We start from the raw sequence: 22,481 nt of genomic DNA, 5'->3' as shown, positions 1-22,481 counted from the left end.
CTTTCAGTAGATCCTGTTCAGATTTGATTGATTCCGGCTTGCCGAATGTTACTGACTTGCAAAACTTTACGAATCCCAACTCACGTGACGCCTTCGCCGACAAGAGCGGACAATGGTTAACATCCACCACCTGCATAACCAGTCGGAATCGACGTTCTCTTCGACGACAAGGAATCTTCACTTGGCCTAGCACCCTGATTGGGTTTCCTCCAAAGCTTTGAAGTCGAAGTGTTGTTGGTAATATCTCCAGACCCTGGGTTCCACTTAGCTTGTTCAACCATTCACGACCAATCAAGCTCGTATTGGCTCCGGTATCCAATTCACATTCGACAGTCATCCACCTATCGCCGAACTTTAGATCCAGCTCCGCCAACACGCTGCCTCCCTTGTTGGAATTATCGAAGATTTTTCCAATTTCGCATTCATCGTCGCTGTCTTCTGATGAGGCTTCGTTACAAGTTGATGATCCTCCCTCTGATTCACTACTGCCGTCCTTGATTTCCTTCACCTTCTTGAACTTCCTGGTTTTGGATTTGCCGCTTGCCTTGCAAACTCGCTCAAAATGATTTTTGCCTTTACAACGATGGCATCGCTTTCCAAAAGCCGGACATGAGCCTTTCGTGAATTCGTGGGTGTCGCCACAGAACTTGCAGCGTTGGGCCTGCTTCCGAGAACGAAACTTTGACTTTCCTATTTTATTAACCTCCATTTCCGATTTCCCGATGGCGAGTTCCTGAGAGCACGTAGCTGTGATTTCTTCTGCTCGGCACATGTCTACTGCCTTTGTTAACGTAACATCCTCAATGGCAAGAAGTTTGGCTCTCATATTGGGCCATTTGTTAGACGTGATGACCTTGTATGCAATTAAGTCCACCTCTAGCTGCTCGAGTTTCGCAGTCTTAGCTAGGGTCTTGAGTCGAGATGCGTATTCATGTATAGATTCATGGGAGCTTTGAAACGCAGAAAAAAAATCCAATCGATCCACAACAATATTTCACTTCACGACCACCTTCTAACGTATTGCTTCCAATGCAGTTTCCGGATTTGCCTTCTCCGCCTCATTCAACTCGAAATTAAAATATTTTTTACGTGCCGGCTCCCCGATCACCGACAACAGGAAACTCACCTTTTGCTGAATCTCTTCCGGTGGCCACCGCTCCATTCCAATGGCCTTTGCATAGTCCTTCCAGTTTCTCTCGAAGAACTCAAAATTGTCCCGCATATCGCCTTCCAACATCAGCGGCGACGGTTGTGGCACCTGGACATTAGATGCACTTGGTTGATGCACTGGTGCTCGTGCCTGTGCCTGGTTCTGTGCTGCTTGCCCATGCATTCCTTGCAGCAGTTTTGAGAAAAGAGTTGTCTGGTGTTCCAGGAACTGCTTAAACTGATCCGGATCCATTTTGATGAGGTCTTCCAAACTCAGATTCTTCACTCACTCTCGGTCGAAAACAAAATGGCCGCCGACTTTGCGCGACTCGCAAACGCACCGCCCGAAACGAACTTGCACTTGGAAATTCCGTGTTTTCACGAGTTTTTTCGCGATATTCCGATCAATATCGCCGAAAACAACTTTTAAACGCACACGCGAACTTCTGACACCATGTTTTATGTCGATTAAAACGCGGTACGAACAGTTTACTTGACCTTTATTCAGGATAGATCCGAACACCTTCTCTTACTACTCAGTAATCAATAATGACAAAATGGTGGAGCCAAGAGGAGTCAAAACTAGGCGTGTGCAAATACTATAACAGTAAGTAAGTAAGTACTTACCTTACCAATCAGGCTAAGGCCTTGTTGTCCTCTGCTGTCCGAAGAAGTCGTCTCCACTCTACTCGATCCATGGCCACAGTTCGCCAGCCTCGTAGTCTGCGAAGGGTCCGCAGGTCACCTTCTACTTGGTCGATCCACCTTGCCCGCTGCGCGCCTCTTCTTCTTGTTCCTGTTGGGTCGCTTTCTAGAACCATTTTCACTGGGTCGTCGTGCGGCATTCTTACGACGTGCCCAGCCCACCGTAGTCGCCCAATTTTTGCAATGTGGACGATGGATGGTTCTCCCAGCAGCTGGTGCAATTCGTGGTTCATTCGCCTCCTCCACGTTCCTTCATCCATCTGCACTCCACCGTAGATGGTACGCAACACCTTCCGTTCGAAAACACCAAGGGCGCGTTGGTCCTCCACGAGCATAGTCCAGGTCTCGTGGCCGTAAAGGACCACCGGTCTAATCAGCGTCTTGTAGACAGTCAACTTCGTGCGGCGGCGAATTTTATTCGACCGGAGCGTCCTCCGGAGTCCAAAGTAGGCACGATTCCCTGCCATAATGCGTCTTTGAATTTCTCTGCTGGTATCATTTTCGGCGGTCACCAGTGAGCCCAAATACACGAACTCATCGACCACCTCGATTTCGTCACCGTCAATCTGAACTCGGGGTGGGAGGCTAACATTGTCTTCCCTAGAACCTCTTGCTTTCATATATTTTGTCTTTGATGCGTTGATGGCAAGTCCAATCCGTCTAGCTTCAGCCTTCAGTCTGATGTACGTTTCCGCCATCATCTCAAAGTTCCGTGCCATAATGTCAATGTCATCGGCGAAACCAAGGAGCTGGATGGACTTCCTGAATATCGTGCCACTCGTGTCTATCCCAGCTCTTCTGATCACACCTTCTAACGCGATGTTGAACAGCAGACACGAAAGTCCATCACCCTGCCGTAGCCTCCTTCGAGATTCAAAAGGACTCGAGAGTGTCCCCGATACTCGAACAATGCACATCACTCGATCCATCGTCGCCTTGACCAATCGCGTCAGTTTATCCGGAAATCCGTACTCGTGCATAATCTGCCATAGCTGATCTCGATCGATTGTGTCGTATGCGGATTTGAAATCGATGAACAAATGATGTGTGGGCACGTTGTATTCGCGGCATTTCTGCAGAACCTGCCGAATCGCGAAAATTTGGTCCGTGGTAGCGCGGGCACCCATGAATCCCGCCTGGTATTGCCCCACGAACTCTCTTGCATATGGTGACAGACGGCGGCATAGAATTTGGGAGAGTACCTTGTAGGCGGCGCTCAGCAGTGTGATCGCGCGGTAGTTGCAGCAATCCAACTTGTCGCCCTTTTTGTAGATTGGGCATACGACACCTTCCATCCACTCCTCCGGTAATATCTCCTCCTCCCAAATCTTGGCAATTACCCAGTGCAGCGCTCTAGCCAGTGCTTCACCACCGTATTTCAATAGCTCACTTGGTAGTTGATCTACACCAGTTGCTTTGTTGTTCTTCAGCCGACCGATCTCCTCCTCAACTTCTTGAAGATCAGGGGCCGGTAGCCTGTCGTCTTCTGCGCGTGCTCCAAGGTCTGTTGCCGTGCCACCTTCGTTTTCTGCTGCTTCACCGTTGAGGTGCTCGTCATAGTACTGCTTCCACCTCTCAATCACCTCACACTCGTTCGTGAGAAGGTTACCGTCCAAGTCCTTGCACATATCGGCTTGCGGCACGTAGCCTTTGCGCGAACTATTTAGCTTCTCGTAGAACTTCCGTGTGTCGTTTACGCGGTACAGATTTTCCATCGCCTCGCGATCTCGATCTTCCTGCTGACGCTTCTTCCTTCGGAAAACCGAGTTTTGTCTGTTCCGCGCTTGTCTGTATCGCTCCACATTCAATCTCGTGCGGTGTTGCAGCATTCTCGCCCGTGCTGCATTCTTCTCCTCTACTAACAGTTTGCATTCGCCGTCAAACCAGTCATTTCTTCGGTCCGGGATTGCAGTACCTAGTGCCGCTACAGCAGTACTACCTATGGCTGAACGGATGTCCCTCCAGCCATCTTCAAGAGAAGCTGCGCCAAGCTGCTCTTCCGTGGGTAGTGCATCTTCCAGCTGCTGCGCGTAGTCCTGGGCAACTCCGGTGTCCCGTAGTTGCTCAATGTTGGGTCGCGGCGTTCGACTTCGACGTGTGTTATGCACCGTCGAGAGTTTTGAGCGCATGCATACTGCAACTAGGTAGTGGTCCGAATCTATGTTCGCACTGCGGTACGTGCGGACGTTGATAATGTCGGAGAAGAATTTCCCATCGATTAGAACGTGATCGATTTGGTTTTCTGTGTGTTGGTCAGGTGATCTCCAGGTGGCTTTGTGGATATCCTTGCGGGGGAAAAAGGTACTTCGAACTACCATACCCCGGGAGGCTGCAAAGTTCACGCATCGTTGGCCGTTGTCGTTCGATACGGCATGCAGGCTGTTTGGCCCGATTGCCGGTCTATACATTGCCTCCCGTCCTACCTGAGCGTTCATGTCGCCGATGACGATTTTGACGTCCCGTTGCGAACAGCCGTCGTACACCTGCTCCAGCTGCGCATAGAACGCTTCTTTCTCGTCGTCGGGTCTCCCTTCGTGTGGGCAGTGCACGTTGATGATGCTGTAGTTGAAGAAACGGCCCTTAATCCTCAACTTGCACATCCTCGCGTTGATCGGCTGCCAACCAATCACGCGTTGGCGCATCTTACCCAGCACTACAAAGCCGGTTCCCAGCTCGTTGGTGGTGCCACAGCTCTGGTAGAAAGTAGCCGCTCGATGCCCGCTTTTCCATACCTTTTGTCCCGTCCAGCAAAGTTCCTGCAGTGCTACGACTTCGAAGTTGCGTGGTTGAAGTTCGTCATAGATTAACCTATCGCAACCCGGGAAGCCGAGCGATTTGCAGTTCCATGTTCCGAGTTTCCAATCGTAGTCCTTATTTCGTCGCGTAGGTCTGTGCCGATTGTTCCGATCCGTATTTCTTTCTTCGGTATTTGCAACTTTGTTTTTTTCCAGGGCGGCTTGTTGGACCTGCCCCAACCCCCTGTCTCGCCGGGGGACCATCGTGCACAGCTCTGTTTAGAGTCCCACGCTGGCACTAGGACGGTGATCAGCCGCTCCTAACATGGAGAACAGACGCCGTTTTGAGCCGCACCTCCATGGTGAGCAGACGCTCAGGTTTGGTGAAGCATTTCCTCTATCACCGTACTATGGTTACCGCGCCAGTGTTCGCGTCGCACCTCTTCACTTTGCTATTGCCGGACTGGCAACATTGCCCAGGCTACGCCAACCAGCTGTGTCCATGTTTCAGCTGGTAGTCTTTTGTTATCATATGACTCGAGGAGGCGTGAAGTAGGAACTTGTGAGGACCAGGGCTAGGTATTCCGCTCCTTCCAGGTTGTCAACTCACCATTTTGTAGCCCAAGTAAGTAAGTAAGTAAGTAAGTAAGTAAGTAAGTAAGTAAGTAAGTAAGTAAGTAAGTAAGTAAGTAAGTAAGTAAGTAAGTAAGTAAGTAAGTAAGTAAGTAAGTAAGTAAGTAAGTAAGTAAGTAAGTAAGTAAGTAAGTAAGTAAGTAAGTAAGTAAGTAAGTAAGTAAGTAAGTAAGTAAGTAAGTAAGTAAGTAAGTAAGTAAGTAAGTAAGTAAGTAAGTAAGTAAGTAAGTAAGTAAGTAAGTAAGTAAGTAAGTAAGTAAGTAAGTAAGTAAGTAAGTAAGTAAGTAAGTAAGTAAGTAAGTAAGTAAGTAAGTAAGTAAGTAAGTAAGTAAGTAAGTAAGTAAGTAAGTAAGTAAGTAAGTAAGTAAGTAAGTAAGTAAGTAAGTAAGTAAGTAAGTAAGTAAGTAAGTAAGTAAGTAAGTAAGTAAGTAAGTAAGTAAGTAAGTAAGTAAGTAAGTAAGTAAGTAAGTAAGTAAGTAAGTAAGTAAGTAAGTAAGTAAGTAAGTAAGTAAGTAAGTAAGTAAGTAAGTAAGTAAGTAAGTAAGTAAGTAAGTAAGTAAGTAAGTAAGTAAGTAAGTAAGTAAGTAAGTAAGTAAGTAAGTAAGTAAGTAAGTAAGTAAGTAAGTAAGTAAGTAAGTAAGTAAGTAAGTAAGTAAGTAAGTAAGTAAGTAAGTAAGTAAGTAAGTAAGTAAGTAAGTAAGTAAGTAAGTAAGTAAGTAAGTAAGTAAGTAAGTAAGTAAGTAAGTAAGTAAGTAAGTAAGTAAGTAAGTAAGTAAGTAAGTAAGTAAGTAAGTAAGTAAGTAAGTAAGTAAGTAAGTAAGTAAGTAAGGAAGTAAGTAAGTAAGTACTCTAACAAAACTAGCAATCTATCCTCCTCAGAACTTTCTCTAGCTAATGAATTATCGCTCCAAAGCTACATGTTGATATTAGTATAGCATTTCATCCCAACTCTGAAAATCGTAAACATTACGTATGACGCTTTTATTCATTTATAAATAAAAAAAGGTTGTAATTACTAGAGTCGGTGTACGGTATACACCGACTCTAGTAATTACTATTGACTCGAGAAAAAAAAAACGTAGTTCAACGTAAAAAAGGCGCATATCTATCAAAGCAAAGAACATGCCCCCCGGTAGGCAGCGTGAAAGTAACAGTGTTACAGTGGTGTTGACAGCGTAGTGGAGGCAATCGGTGATAAGTTAGAAGCAATGGATCAATCTGTCTACTTTGGAACACTACTGATGAGGATTCCCTTTACGGTCATGAATTGTGTACGTGGAAGAGCTTTCAGTGCCATAGAGCGTAAAGTTCTGCGAATAATACCCGTTGGTAACCTACAGAATGGCATCTGTCGGCGTCACGGAAATCACAAGTTTACTGAGCCGTAAAACTGCCATGTCTGCCAATAGTGTTGGTTCTACTGGAAGGACTTCCATCCCTCCCTGTAGTGTGGAAATCGACGAACGGATGCAGTTTCAACTTTGCTACCATGGGAAAAGCTAAGCAGTTCGAACGCCCTCTCAAATGGATTGAAACTGAAAAAAGGTGAAAGTGCACTCGGACGAAACAATTTCCTCGCTTGTCACCGGCAGCGGTTTCAATTTAGCTGGTGTCAACGAGGAATGCTTGGCACAAACGACGACGACGTTGACCATGGAAAAAAAAGTGAACAGAACAATTAAAAACTAATTGTAGGAGTGTTTGTTCTGGCCGAAATCCGTGGCGGCGCGTGGCCCTAACGAGCGCAGCGGGGAGAACTTAATACCCAGAATTTGGCTTTCCAACGTAGACTAGGACCGCCTTCTGAGGTGAAACGTGACCAAACTCAAAGGTGGACGAATAACGCACACACACACACACCCACGCCAGCGGGGAGCAAAACCAACAAAAAGAATGTTTGTCTCCCCGGTCTGGTCGCCGCCGCCTGGTGTGGTCAGTTTGCAGCACTTTGTCACGTCCTGTTTTCCCTTCCCAGGTGTTGAATTTTATGCAGCGAGTCGAAAGGAACGAAGCATGAAAGAATTTAACACTAATCAAGATTCCTTCGGAAACGAAGGTCGACATTTATGATCCGACACTTAATAGGGTCACTCTGAGGGTGAGCGTGAAGGACGTGTGAGATGATGAAAATGGTTACCTTCCGAAAAGAATACGGTCGTTGGCTCAAGTTGCCCCGTGGATCAAGGTGCTCCATTAGTAATGGTATTAAACGCACGGTGAAGCGTTATTTTATTGCGGTTGGAATTGCGAAAATAATTGGGTTCACAGTGCCTGAACAAACCTAACCCCACCGCAAGCCACCACCAACACGAAATAGCTCACAATATCGTTAGCTCTGACTTCATTCGAGATGCATTTTTAATCAACAGTAGATTGAAAAAAAATATGTTCCAACTCAGCGGGATGAATTTAATATATTGCATAGGGGGTAAGTTCACATGCACATCCAATCTCTGGGAGTGGAAAAACCCGGAACAGCTTTCTGCATTTTTCAGTGCCATTCGTGGCATCCGGGTAGGTTTCCCACTGTGGGTGTGCACATTTTGCCGCTATCCAGTTGCAAGCCTTAACCTCAACAGCCAGAGGAACTGCTCGGTTAGAGATGGGCGGATTTTTGCCGCCCGCTCACACAGACTGACTGTTGTGTTGTTATACGGTTTAACCAACATGGTTGCTTTTACCGAAGCTGCACATCCCTTCCAAACTGTGTAGGCGGACGGAAGGTCGAAAGGGGTGACGAGGGGGACAAGAATGCATTACACTTGGGAAGGAGATTTTTCCGCCGGAACAGTTTCCCTTCATGGAATACTAATCCGAACGTTTTGGTTTCCGGGCTCTCCGGCGGACATGGTCTATGGCTCAAAGCGAGTAGAAATAATACATTTTTAGTGATTCTGTAAGCCCAGCACAAGATTGCACTAAACCATCGCTAGCTGAGAGACTTTTGTAACGTTCACCAATGGACACTTTTTCTGTGAGTTTGACAACATTAACTGAAGGGCGTTCGTTAGGTAGAAAGGAAGAATTTTTCAGTCAGCAAACGTTGAGTGTAGACTCACTTGAGCAGTTGAGCGCTTCCACGCCAACTGACGAATCGATTTTATTTTTACCTCTTCGAATTCCACGAAACTTCGCATAATTGTTCACTAGGGGCAACGAACCAAGTTTGTGTCGGAATTCTGTCGATTTGAATCATAGCGTATTTTTCAAAATGGCGTGTTCGATATTTTTCAATAAATCAAAGCACAAAATCGGATCATCTAATCGAAATGCCGTCTAAGACATTTTTTTTTTGGAAACGGGATGGCCTTTTCAGAATTTTGGTTATTTTTTTTCGCTATTTGGCCTGGAACTGCTCACTTTGAAAACAATAAAATAGATAAGCAAAAAAAAAAAAGAGCGGTAGTAATGCTTCGCTGTAGCAAATTTGAAATTCAATGTCTAACTGCTGTGCATCATTTCTGTCAAGTGGAAATAGTAAGGATATGGGAGAATCCATGTGTGCTGGACCGAACCAAATTGGAACTAGTTTTAACTGTAGCTTGGGGAAATCAGCTGATCCTGTAAGAAGTATGTATGTGTTACAAAATGTAATGGTTGAATCGTTGAAGGAGCGCGGCAATTATGAATTTGATGTTATATTCGTCGTGTAGAACTCTAACTTGAGAGTCTACCGGAATCAGAGGATTGTAACTGGTTGTATGTCTTGGTAAAACTCAGTAAGATGTTGTTCAATTTTTAAAATGGCGTCTTTGAAATTAAAAAAAAAAACTTTTTTTTCTTTATTTTAGTGAATTTTAGCCATTGGCTAGTTCTTCACTTTGCAGGAAAAATATCAGAGGTATAAGGCCTGCCTTGGGAAAAAACACATTTGGAATTTACAGAGTTTTGGTTGGACGACATTTAAAATTTGGGAAACACAGAAGAACAAACTAGACCATTGACATTGAGTTAACTTATGGACTAATCCGAACAAGGCAGAGCTCCACCGTGGAGGGCGGTGCCCCCGTCCAGTAGAGATGCCCCGACGGTTGCCGATATTCCCCAAAAGGAGCACGGAAACGGCACAGGAAGCTGTGAAACTGGCGCAAGAGGTGAAGGAAATTCATAAGTGTGGCGGACTCAAGATACGAAACTGGATTTCAAACTCCAAAAGGGTTCAGGCAACGCTTAAAGGTGAAGCAACGGAGGAGAAAAACCTGAACATCGGTGAAGAAGCTACAACGGAGAAGGTGCTAGGGATGTGGTGGAACACCATGACAGATCGTTACACATACAAAGTATCATTCCTTGTTAACCGGAAGCCGTCGACCAACAAAGCGAGGAGTTCTTCGAATGCTGATGATGGTCTACGATCCGTTGGGATTTATCTCACATCTGCTGATGTTCCTGAAGGTGCTGCTGCAGGAGATTTGGAGGATAGCGATCGGCTGGGATGATCGGATCCAAGATACGCAGTTCAAAAAATGGCTGGCAGTGTTTCCACAGATGAGTTCCGACGAGGTTCCCCTATGCTACCGATCCTTGACTTCCATTGAAGATTGAGATGCATACGTTCGTCGACGCCAGTCAGAATGGGTTTACAGCGGTCGTCTACCTTCGATTCACTGAGGGAGACACGACCGAATGTGCCTTGGCGGGAGCTAAAACTAGGGTAGCTCCACTGAAGTTCCTGTCAATCCCGCGATCTGAGCTCCAAGCGGTTCTTCTTGGTGCGCGGCTTCAGACACTATACTGTCGTCTCTGTCCATCAAGGTCTCGAACTGGTTTTTCTGGACGGACTCCAAGGACGTGCTCTGCTAGCTAGGATCTGACCATCGGCGATACAGCCAATTTGTCGCCTTCTGGGTCAGCGAGATCCTAGAGTTGACGGAGATTAGTGAATGGCGGTGGGTTCCAACGAAGCTGAACGTGGCCGATGATGGAACAAAGTGGGCACGAACACCAGATTTATCTGCAGACAGTCGCTGGTTCAGGGGGCCAGAGTTCACGAACAACAGGAGTGGCCTGTCTCACCAGGCTTCGGAAAAACTACCGACGAAGAGCTGCGCCCACACTTGCTATTCCACGAATCAACAACAAAGCCAGTTATCGATCCACAATACTTCTTTCGTTGGAGTCCTCTCCTTATTCGCAAAACGTACGTCCTCCGGTACGTTCACATCCTGAAGCGGTCCACAAGAAAGGAACAACGTGTCAATGGGTCGCTGACGCAGCAGGAACTGGATAGAGCTGAAAACTAGTTGTTCCGCCTAGCACAGTCCGAAGGTTACGAGGACGAGATCGCCACGCTGGTAGCCGGATATCACCAAACGAGTCCACAAGGAAGGATCAATCGAAACAACCCACTCTTTCGTAGTGCTTTCCTGGACGAAAACGGAGTTGCCCGATTCCGAGTTCGAACGAAGGCGTGCACATTCGTCGATCGTGATGCTGCTGAAGCCATTATTCTTCCTCGTCGTCATCAAGTCACCCGACTAATCATAGCTGAGGCCCATGAGCGGTTCAAGCACCATAACCACGCAACGATTGCCAACGAGCTCCTGCAACGGTACCGCATTCCTCGGCTGAAAGCGACCTAGCGAAACCACTTCCTCCGATGATGGGCGATCTTCCGCAGTCACGCCTTACACACTGACCACCGACTCCTGCGTAATGGCAATCCGAAACGTCATGGCTAGGAGGGAAGTTCCTGCGGTGATCTACAGCGACCGTGGGACCAACTTCCAGACTACCAGCAAGGAACTTAACGGAGAAATTGAGTTACTCGATCAGGACAGACTGGCCAGCGAGTTCACTACGAGTCGTACCCAGTGGACTTTTATTCCACCGGTTTCACCACACATGGGTGGAGCATGGAAACGGCTGATCCGTAGCGTGAAGCAAAATCTAGCTAAGGTGCAACCTAGCAGACTACCAACCGACGAAGTGTTGCAGAACGCGATGGTGGAGGTTGAAAATATTGTCAACTCTCGGACTCTCGGACGGACCTTCCCGTAGACGACGACGTGTCACCCGTGTTGAGTACGAGACTATCTATCCTGTCTTACGCGAAGGACGAAGTGGTTCACTCCAGCGACTCCAATTACTGTCGGTGATATCGTGGTGATCGTTGACGCGAAGCTATCCAGAAACTGCTGGCCTAAGGGCAGAGCTATCGCTACGCATACGATTCGTTAGTTGGGCCAACTGACAGAAGGGTGAAATTTCTTGAGGGGTGCACGCATTGTTTGTTGTTGTTGTGTACATTTTACGAAAAGCGGAATTAATGGTACTTGTTCATTGGAAGCGTGATACTCTGCGTAATACTACATACAGGTATGTGTAGTATCCGACCCTAGCTACACCACTGGCTGTCTGGAACAGCTGTGCAGAGAGAAGAATAAACATTCAGTTTATATACTGACTGCACTACCGGACAGACGTGCGTTTTATTTTATCGTATCACGGTATTCCTTATCGGTCACCTAACGTTTAGAACCCGTGTCCCACAAGATATTTCAGTGACGACGAAGGTGGAGATTTTAGTTTTTGCGTCCCGGGAAGTGCAAGTGTTCCTGATTGCAGTGATTTTAGTGTTTTCACTGGTGCAGAATAGTTCGATTTGGTGCGACCAAAAGCCTTTCTCGTTGGTGGTTGGAGTGTTTTTCTACCGACGGAAGGAACAACAATAGTATGCGCTGCATTCCGTGGCTGCGTAGCACATACAGGAGTTGGTTTGTTTTGGCTGCTTTAACAGGTTTGCTGCAAAGACACGTAAGTTTTTCTCGAAAAGTGGAAATAAAAAGAGAATTAGCGTTTTACTTTGCATGCCGTGTAGTGTTAAAATTAGTTTATATGAGCCATTTTCTTTTGCCTAGCAAACAAAGAACTTGTGTATCATTTTGTTTTCCGTACAGTGACCCGGCTTTGTGAGTTAAATAAAGAAACAATTCCATCACAGCCGAAGTAGTTGCCGCTGTACAAAAATTTTGTTTCACCAACATTGTAGTGTTTCACACTTTGTTGCGTCAGAATTTGGTTGCGACATAACTTGTATCGCGAGAGTGTGAGGTTGTTGCGCGTGTTTGTTGCATCGGGTTATGCTAGTTTCATATAGCAAACATTATTTACGCTTGTGTTGAGCGACATTTACACGAAGTTGTTTTGTTTGTGTGTTTCACGTTTGTGTTTCGTTGATAAAGTTTGATCGTTGTAAAAGTGGGTCTCGATCGTTTCGATACACATCAGTTGAAGTTTGTTTTGTTTGGCAAGATTAACAGTTTATGCTAAATGCACGGAAAGAAAAACTGTTTGAAAAATTGAGCAAAAAGTTTTGGAAAAATTGTTTTAAAAATTATGTTTTGATTTAATCAACTGTTTGTTGTGATCAAGTTTGTTCGATTATTACACTGAAAGAAATTTTAATATTGGTTTTGTGTGATAATTTATCGAATCGGTTTTTTAGTTTTCTTTGTTTAGTACGCTGTCCAGAATGCCGTTGGTAAGTCACGTAGAGCCGTACGTACCTAGTACGATTCCGTTTGGCCAGTACCTGGATCAGATGGAATGGATTTTCATCGACAACAAGGTAACAGATGCTGATGACAAGAAAGCATCGTTTCTGGCGGCATGCGGTAAAGAAGTTTACAGCGAGTTGAAGCTTCTTTTTCCTGGGAAGGATTTGAAGACGGTGTCATTTAAGGATATCACCGATACCTTGAAGAAGCGGTACGACAAAACTGAAAGCGACATGATCCAACGTTTCAAGTTCTACCAACGAGTGCAAGGTCCGAAAGCGCAGAGGATTTCATTCTTGGTGTGAAGCTGCAAGCGGAGATGTGCGAGTTTGGCGATTTTAAGGACATCGCAATTCGTGACAAGCTTGTGTGTGGCATCAACGACCCGGATGTGCAACAGCGTTTATTTGATGAAGAGAATCTGACGCTTAGTAAGACGGAGAAGATCATCATCAACAGGGAGATAGCTGGAGCAAGGCGTAAGCTAGTGTCCCGTGAATCCGGTCGTGTGAGTGTTTTGAACAGGCTTGGTAAACGCGAAGAGCGAACAGTTTCACGTGGAAGATCCCGAGGTAGGAGTCGCGGACCAAGTAGGCGAAGCAGAAGTCGTAGTCGTTCTGTTTCTTTCGACCGTAGAAATCGTTCTTCGTTTAGATCACGGAAGTTTCACTGCAGCTTCTGTGACAGAGATGGTCACACGCGTCGCTTCTGTTATGTCGGAAGAACAAAGAGAGGAAATCTGTGAAGTTTGTCGATTCTCCTGCAGCAAAGCCGAAGTTGACGGAGTATCAGAAAAGTTTGCGTCGTCGGCTGAACAGATCTATTTCGGATGATGAGGAGATGGAGTGTATGTTGATCTCTTCCATCAAAACCATCAACGAACCGTGTTTCCGCACAGTTGTAGTCGAAGGTGTGCGATTAGAGATGGAAATAGACTGTGGAGCTGCAGTTTCCGTCATCAGTAGTGAGACATACGATGGAGAATTCACCGATATCTCGATGCAGAAGTGTACCAAGAAGTTGGCAGTGACCAGCGGGAGTCGATTAGTGGTCGAAGGACAGATTCCGGTGCAGGTTGAGTTGAACGGACGACGAAAGACTGTTAAGCTGATTGTCTTGAGGAGTGGAAGCTCGTTTACACCGCTACTTGGACGTGATTGGCTTGACATCTTCTATTCTGACTGGAGAAATGCGTTTGGCAGTGGGGCGAGCGTGAAGCAACTGTCGTTTCCGGCTTCAGAGGAACAAATTGTGGACGATGTTAAAGGTAGGTTTGCCAATATTTTTGATAAATCTTTGATCGCCGATCAAAGGTTTTCAGGCAGATTTAGTGTTGAAAATGGGAGCAGTGCCAATGTTCAAGCGTGCATATGACGTTCCATTACGTTTGAAAGATAAAGTTGACGAACATTTGGAAAGTTTGGAAAAAGATAACATAACACCGATCGATGCAAGTGAGTGGGCATCGCCGGTGATTGTTGTAGTGAAGAAAGACGGAGGTATTAGGATGGTGATCGACTGTAAGGTTTCGATCAACCAGGTGATCATTCCGAACACATATCCGCTTCCGTTGGCTCAAGATATTTTTGCTTCACTAGCTGGTGCTAAAGTTTTTTGTTCACCAGATCTGGCAGGAGCGTACACACACAGTTGTTGTTGTCTGAAAAGTCTAAGAAAATTATAGTGATTAATACAGTTAAAGGTTTGTTTTCGTATAATCGTCTACCACAAGGTGCTTCTTCAAGTGCTGCTATTTTTCAGCGAGTCATGGATCAGGTTTTGAAAGGCATTAACGGAATTTATTGCTACCTTGACGATGTTTTGATAGCTGGTGAGGATTATGAGGACTGTTTACGAAAGCTTCATTTGGTTTAGAACGACTTTCTAATGCCAACATAAAAGTTAATTTGCAAAAATGCAAGTGGTTTGTGAAAAGTTTGCCATTTCTGGGCCACGTGTTGACAGAAAAAGGTTTGTTACCGAGCTCAGAAAAGGTCGAGACGATTCGGAGAGCAAAGTTTCCGAATAACGTCACCGAGCTGAAGGCATTTTTGGGTTTGATAAACTGTTATGGCAAGTTTATTCCCAATTTATCCTCACGTTTAAGCTGTTTATATCGTTTACTCAAGAAAGATGTTAAGTTTGGCTGGACTGATGAGTGTACTAATGTATTTAATTACAGTAAGCAGTTGTTGTTGTCTTCAAAACTATTTTTGATCCTAAAAAGCCTGTCGTTGTTGTGACAGATGCTTGTAGCTATGGGTTAGGTGGCGTGATTGCTCACGAAATCAATGGAGAAGAGAGGCCTATTAGTTTTACCTCCTTCAGTTTAACAAATTCCCAAAAATCCTACCCAATTTTACACTTGGAAGCGTTGGCTATTGTGAGTACCATAAAGAAGTTCCACAAGTTTTTGTTTGGAAAGAAGTTTACTGTGTACACGGATCATAAGCCGTTGATAGGCATATTCGGTAAAGAAGGAAAAAATTCGTTGTTCGTGACGCGTTTGCAGAGATATGTAATGGAACTAAACATTTACGACTTTGACATTGTTTACAGACCGTCATCGAAAATGGGTAATGCTGATTTCTGCTCAAGGTTTCCTTTACCTGATGAGGTGCCAGTTTCGTTGCAACAGGATTTTATTAAAAGTTTGAATGTACACAATGAGTCTCCTTTGGACCATGTTTTGATTGCAAATGAAACAAAGCAAGATGAGTTTATTCTGAAAATAGTTTATTACATGAAGCATGGTTGGCCAAAGAAGTTGGAGCGCAATCTTTTAGATGTTTATGCTCAGCATCAAGATCTTGAACTCGTCGATGGTTGTTTATTGTACAAAGATCGTATTTTTATTCCTGCTAGTTTGCAAAAGCAGATGTTGAAGTTGTTGCACAAGAATCACTCCGGAATTACGAAGATCAAGCAGATGGCAAGAAGGACGGTTTACTGGTATGGTATGAACAGTGACATTGAAAGTTTTGTCAAGTCATGTAGTGTGTGTTGCCAGATGAATGCAGTTCCTAAATCAGTTTCAAATTCCAGTTGGATACCTACGACTAAACCATTTACGCGTATTCATGCGGATTTCTTTTACTTCGACAAGAAGGTTTTTCTGGTTATTGTGGACAGTTTCTCGAAATGGCTCGAGGTTGAGTACATGCAGTTTGGAACAGATGCCAGGAGAGTTAAATCGAAGTTCATGAGTGTTTTCGCGAGGTTTGGGTTAGCAGACGTAGTTGTTACGGATGGCGGACCACCGTTTAACTCGAAAGATTTGATCGAATTCTTAGAGAAGCATAGAATTAAGATGATGAAGAGTCCACCTTACAACCCGTCGAGTAACGGTCAAGCGGAGCGCATGGTTCGAGTCGTTAAAGAAGGTTTAAAGAAGTTTTTACTAGATCCGGAATTGGCTGGTTTAAGTACTGAAGACTTAGTTTCGTACTTCTTGTTTGGCTACCGGAACACTTGCTTGGAAGAGGATCATTCGTTTCCTTCCGAGAGATTGTTTAGTTTTAAACCAAAGACGCTGTTGGATTTAACCAATCCTAGAAATAGTTTTAAAAATCATTCGACGAAACCCAAGAAAGTGGATAATCGTGTTGTGTTTAGTCCTAGTCCTAAGAAACATGACTGGATTGACAAGTTACGTCCTGGAGATATAGTTTATTACAAAAATTTTAGACCTACAGATATTAGACGATGGTTAGAAGCCAAGTTTCTTAAACGTATCTCCTCGCATGTTTTTCAGGTTTCCGTTGGAGGGAGAGTTTACTCTGCTCACCGAAATCAGCTAAAGCTGGTGGGTACCCCAAAGCGCCGAGGTTTGTTCTTGGGGAGGAGCGAGAGCAGTCAACGGAGGAAGCGTGCTAGAGAAGACGATGACGATGACGATAGACTTAGCATCAACGAAGAGGGTGATTTTTACGGATTCGCCTCGGATTCTTTCATATATGGTGACAGGGATGGTCGCAATAGGGTTAACGTTCGTGATCTTGAGTCGGTTGACCGTCGAAGTTTGTCATCTGTGGGAGATGATGCGCAAGGCTCATTCAGAATTCCACCCGAGGAGTTCGATCCGCAGGAAGGCCCATCGAACGGAGCTGTGTGTCCATCGTCGCAATCGAAGAATAGTCTGGAGAGTGTTAGACGTTCAAAGCGATCTAAACGTCTGAAGAAAGATGTCGATTTTGTGTATTTATAATCCATTGAGTTTGTGAAAATGTCAAGAAGGCATTCAAAAAAAAGTTAGTTTTTCGGTAGTTGGTTTATGCCGATTTCAGAAAATGTTTACGGTAGTTAGGTTTTGCCGGTTGTTTAAAAATTTCACGGTAGTCGAGTTTTGCCGAATGTTTGATATGTTAAAACTAAAAGGAGGAGAACTGTAGTATCCGCCCCTAGCTACACCACTGGCTGTCTGGAACAGCTGGGCAGAGAGAAGAATAAACATTCAGTTTATATACTGACTGCCCAACAAACAATTTTAGCTGCAGATTAGCTTATACAGCCAAAATTTGCCTTATGCAGCTATTTTTTGCCTGTATAAGCTAAGCTGCAGCTAAAATTGTTTGTTGTGTGCACTACCGGACAGACGTGCGTTTTATTTTATCGTATCACGGTATTCCTTATCGGTCACCTAACATTTAGAACCCGTGTCCCACAAGATATTTCAGTATGTAATAAGTTGAACTTATTGTTATGTTAAATATGTAAATAAATGCTCTCGTCTTCAGCATTCTACAATGGAGTATGGATCGGGATCCAAGCGGAAACACACAACACTATTATTGGCGGACAAATTAAAAATTATTGAAGAGGCAGTGTCGGGAGGAATGTCCCATGAACAGATCGGCATGAAGTATAGAGTTGGAAAGTCATCTGTCAGCAGGTTCATCAAAAATAAAACGGCGATCCAGATTGCAGTGGAGAAATATAGAGAATATGGAGCGGAGAAGCGGAGGACTCTGAAGGAACAGCATTTCCCGTTGATGGAGGAAGCATTGTTTATTTGGATTTTGCAGCAAAGGGAAGTGAATATCATTGTTCCGGCGGATATCATGCGGGCAAAAGCAGATTCTCTGTTCAAAGCATTTCAGGAACATGATTGCTACACGGAAAATACGTTTCTCGCTTCCAACGGCTGGGCTCGTCGATTCAAGGAACGCTTTAGCTTGCCAATGGCTACTGCTGCTGGGGATGCAAAAGATTCTTGAAATGAATATAAGTGCGTCACAATTATTCAATGCGGATGAATCGGCAATTTTTATTAAGCTTATAGCATCTAAAACGGTAGTGTTGTGGGATGAAAAAGCAGCTTCTGGTCGGAAACTCAACCGAACCAGGTATACATTCATGCCCTGTGCTAATCTTGACGGTTCCCTTAAACTCAAGCTGATGTATATCGGAAAATCGGAAAATCCTCGAGATCTCCCACGCGTAGGGTTACCATATGGTATCCTAAAGGAGGACATGTCCTCCTTTTGCCCGAAAATGTCCTCCTTTTTAATCCTTTCATTTTTCCAGTAACATATTCATACAATTGTTTTCAAAGAGCGTTGTTTGAAGCGATTACTTGTTTAATTATGTCACAACCTCATCTTAGGGATGATCCATTAATTATGTCACGCAAATTTGGCCCATTTTCAACCCCCCTTCCGCCCTTTGTCACATTTTTTGTATGAATCTTATTTTTTTTTGTATGGCTCGTCACAGTTTTCAAAACCTTCCCTCCCTCCTAAATGTGTGACATAATTAATGGACGAGCCCTTTAACAATTTCGGTTTTATGAAGGTTCTGTAGACCATGATTAAGACTTGTAGAATGCTAAAAAACCAGCAATGTTACTTGGGAAACGTCATTCGATGGTGGGACTAGGGGTATACTACAGCTGTCAACCCCCCTACATTTAGGCTGTGGTCCATTTGATGAATCTTAACATAAATTTGACAGATGGAAAATTTTCAAATAAACCTGCTATTCTACCAGACATATGTATTTCAGACAAACCAGGAATCAATTTTGACAAACAATTTCTCGAAAATCGGACGATCGAACCTTATAATTTATTTTCGAAGTGTCAGTGAAAATTCATCGAATGATTTAATTTGATTATGTAGTTTTCATCCATATCAGCTAGACTAGATCATTTCCAAGTATCAAAAATAAATTATTAAGGCTAGTTTGATGCATTTTTTAGAAGTATAACAAGAAGATTAACTGAATTGGTAACAACTACAAGTTATGACAATCTCAATTGAACCTTTGCAAATCTTGAATTTTGTGATAGCGCACATTTTATTAAAACGTTTGATAAAAACTCATTGTCCTCCTTTAATGTTAAGAAAAGGAATCATTGTCCTCCCTAATCTCCAAACCTCAAATGAAATGTCCTCCTTTTCAAGTATTTTATATGGCAACCCTACCCACGCGGGGCAAATAAAGAGTTACCAGCTTCGTACTATTCCTCGAAAAAAGCATGTATGACACGCATATTGTTCCGAAAATGGTTTGAGGAAGAATTTGTACCAGCTGTAAGAAAGTTCTGTCAAGAAAAAAGTCTTGAGCCAAAAGCGCTATTGGTTTTGGACAATTGTTCGGCGCACCATGATGGTTGCGACTTAAAGAGTGATGATGGTTTAATTCAGGTGATCTATCTTCCACCCAACGTCACCAGTGAATGCCAACCGATGGATCGGGCGGTAATAAATGCCATCAAGACGCGATATAAGAGGAAGCTCATGTTGAAACCCGGGTATTGCGAACTCTGTCGGTTTAATTTTTCAAGTGAGCAAGAAAACATCTTAAAAATCTTTCGAAGCTTCAATTTGTTTTGCTGAAACAGCTCACGAAATCGTATATACATGCTGTCAAATGAACTCTGGGTCCTCCTTCTCTGCTCCACAAATAACGTATACATGGTGTTGGGAGTGCACCTGCCCACAAAGCTCACATGACTCTTATAAAGTTTGATCAAATTCTTGTTTCAGCAATTCGCAGTTTTGGCATTATTATTAATATCAAATAAAAACACTTATTCGAGCATCACGTTCGATGATTTACATTTTCCGCCTACTAAGGTTGATGTTTCGACAGTTTCATAATTATAATTCTTAATTTGATTTCAGTAGGTGGCAATACCTTTACTTGTGGTTCAAACAGTAACTACCCACATGACTTCTGAGCTCTTTTGAATGTTTGACTCCCGTTTGACAGTTCGACTCGGCTCCCAGATGACATGCATTTTGTGTTAGTTCACAGTACTCAGGTTGAAACTAGTCTTGGAAGATGAACACTTGTCATTCGATCAACGTCTAAAAAACATTTCATTGAAAATGTTTTTGGATTGGCTGGCCAGCTCATGGGAGGAAATAAGTACTTCCACAATAAGAAACTCGTGGAATAAACTTATTGGCGAGACTCCAGGATTAATTCATGATGAATTAAATGTTGTCGAACAGGACTATCCGACACAAGAAGATGCGGATTGTATAAAATCGCTCATAGCAGAAGTTGACAAGATGGTTGGAACGCAGACCAGTGAAAGTGATGTGAAACGATGGTTGAATGACCTAGTTATAGACTCTGAGGGAAATGTGCTGTGTGGAACGAGTCAGGTATACACCGACGTTGAGATTGTAACTGGCGTTCTCCGTGGTTTCGATGAATCAGTCTGCATGCAAGAAGAGTGGCTAAACGACACCGACGAGAGTGCTTCAGGCAACGTATCCGGATCTGAGCTAATGACAGTCGATGAGGAACCGACAACAAAGCAGGATTTCGCTAATGTACTGCAATCACTTGATAAGGTCATTCAGTACGTAGAAAACGATGTTTCGGAGGTTACGCGACTCAAATCCTTGAGAACTAAGCTGATTGAAGCTGAGTGGCAAAAGCAAAACCTGTAATGTGTGCAATTTTTATTATTTTTGTATGAATTTCAAATAAACATTAATTAAACACAATACGCAATGTAAAATGCATTTGCTCACCCCTAGAAAGAATTGACGTCTGGTTGTCAACTTCAATTTGACAAGAGATTTTGACATCCAGTTGCTTTTTAATTGGGTCACCGCCCAAGTATTAAAAGCCCAACCAGCGAATTCCGACTGTAATCAGTTAATAAGCCTAACTTAAAGCTAAATTTGTATAATCCTAAAGTCTAGAGTAGTGCTTACAGTACTACAAGTAATTAAATCTAGACAAAGGAGAACGAGGTAGAAGAGGCAAATAAAGTCCGGTTAATGCTAATGATTACAGTATACCCAGATCATTAGCTCCAGGACATATGAATGCTATAATTGTTGTGAGAGAGTAGTACGAGACTAGAAACACTAAAATTTCGCTGACTCTGCAACAATGACTGTTGAAGAGATCGAGTAAATCGTCGGGGTCGTCAATGGAGTACATATTGTCCCATGCAACGGACTGTATAGCGTTTTTCAAAGCCGGAGCGTCGAAATGGACATAGCCACGATACGTTTGAATTATTGGTGCAGGTGAACCATCAAAGAACCGAAAATCAGATCATTTTGCGAAAATGCAGGGAAACTAACCTGATTAAAGCGCAGAATCTTCAAATCACAACTAGTGATGCTGTGGGATGCTGGGATGTATGGTGAAAGAAGGTTGACTCGTCAACAACATACGTCAACGCCAAACTACTGTTTCGAAGTGTGCTCGCTTACTGTTTCGGGTGTTCAAGTCTGTGTTGAAATCTCCAATAAGCAAAACGGTTTCGTAACGTGCGGCAAAGTCAGCTAATTTATCGGCAAGAAAACCTGAACAGTCGTTTCCTGGGGGATTGTAAACGGCTACAATCAGCAGTTTCACCGAACCAAGTCGCAACTCCAACGCTAGGCACTCTGTTTTGTCTTCTGAATCTAGTTGTAGTACTGTCCCAAACATGTTCTTACACCGTAAGTGATCTTTGTAATAGATCACAATTCCACCTCCACGCCTGTACAGTCGGTCGTTGCGTAAGATTGTGTATCCAGGAATGGCAATGCTGCGGTTACTAACTTTTGGCTGACTTTGGAGTCTTGAAGCAGGTTTCTTACTTCGTCCAGTTTGGTTGACCTCCTAGTACAGATACTTTGGGCATTTCCGTGACACACATTTAGTTTTCCGGGCAGAAGCACTGCATTCATCACTGCACGGGGAATGTTCGTCAGGGTGTGGCTATTCAACGAGGGCATAGAGAGCACGGATGGAAGCAATTCTTAGGGGGCTGCAAGAAAACACGAATACAATTTTTCAACATAGTACAATCTTCACAAAACTCAGATAGTGGAATACAGATAATATACATAATTACGCAAATTGATTGAGTTGCTCCTCAGACTGAATGACGATGGCTTGTGCAGTGGCAGTAGGCTTCACGAGGACAGCTCCTAGCTTGGTGTATAGGTAAGCTTGCCAGCTTTCTTCAGACGTACAGCTGATGCATTCAACTTACGTGCTCACATTGTCGACTCGATTCCAAGATGACTCAGCTGAAGATCATGTTTCCGGAGGTAGGCACTGTAGAAGTCATCGCGATGATTCCTCAGTGCAAACTGCACCAACACCAAACTATTGTCACCATCGTTCATCGCTCCGGTTTTGAGACGCCTGATGTCGACCGAAGGCCGCGTTCGCTCGTGCATTCCAAGCTGCTTACACATAGCATTAAAATGCGCTAGGAGGTCCTCACCGTTGAGATTGATACCGCTGATGATGAGCTCGTTCCTATTCCCCAGGCTGTCCATGGTTGAGGAAA

General features: G+C 44.0%; 2 protein-coding genes across 2 annotated transcripts in view; one reads left to right on the top strand and one right to left on the bottom strand.

The window, feature by feature from the left end:
- The window catches only part of LOC135707432 (transcription factor mef2A), a 324,135-nt gene that overhangs the window by 28,526 nt on the left and 273,128 nt on the right, over positions 1-22,481 (bottom strand). The window lies entirely within an intron of this gene.
- On the top strand, positions 17,467-20,628 carry LOC135707438 (tigger transposable element-derived protein 2-like). The gene is made up of 4 exons (XM_065229265.1): positions 17,467-17,906; positions 18,025-18,160; positions 19,168-19,422; positions 20,182-20,628. Exons 1-4 carry the CDS (start codon positions 17,467-17,469, stop codon positions 20,626-20,628), a joined length of 1,278 nt encoding a protein of 425 aa, XP_065085337.1.

This window comes from Ochlerotatus camptorhynchus, unplaced genomic scaffold, assembly GCF_037179485.1.
Source record: "Ochlerotatus camptorhynchus isolate MF236.1 unplaced genomic scaffold, CSIRO-AGI_Acam_v1.1 ptg000312l, whole genome shotgun sequence".
Lineage (NCBI taxonomy): Eukaryota > Metazoa > Arthropoda > Insecta > Diptera > Culicidae > Ochlerotatus > Ochlerotatus camptorhynchus.
Note: the sequence above shows the minus strand (reverse complement) of the source record. Positions and strands in the feature narration are given on the sequence as shown.

Bases quoted from the DNA above. Each gene is read 5' to 3' on its own strand.
- LOC135707438 (XM_065229265.1), top strand. From the start codon at position 17,467: ATGGAGTATGGATCGGGATCCAAGCGGAAACACACAACACTATTATTG. The intron at 17,907-18,024 runs TACTGCTGCTGG...GGTAGTGTTGTG, and splicing joins CGCTTTAGCTTGCCAATGGC to GGATGAAAAAGCAGCTTCTG. The intron at 19,423-20,181 runs GTAATAAATGCC...GTTGTCGAACAG, and splicing joins GCCAACCGATGGATCGGGCG to GACTATCCGACACAAGAAGA.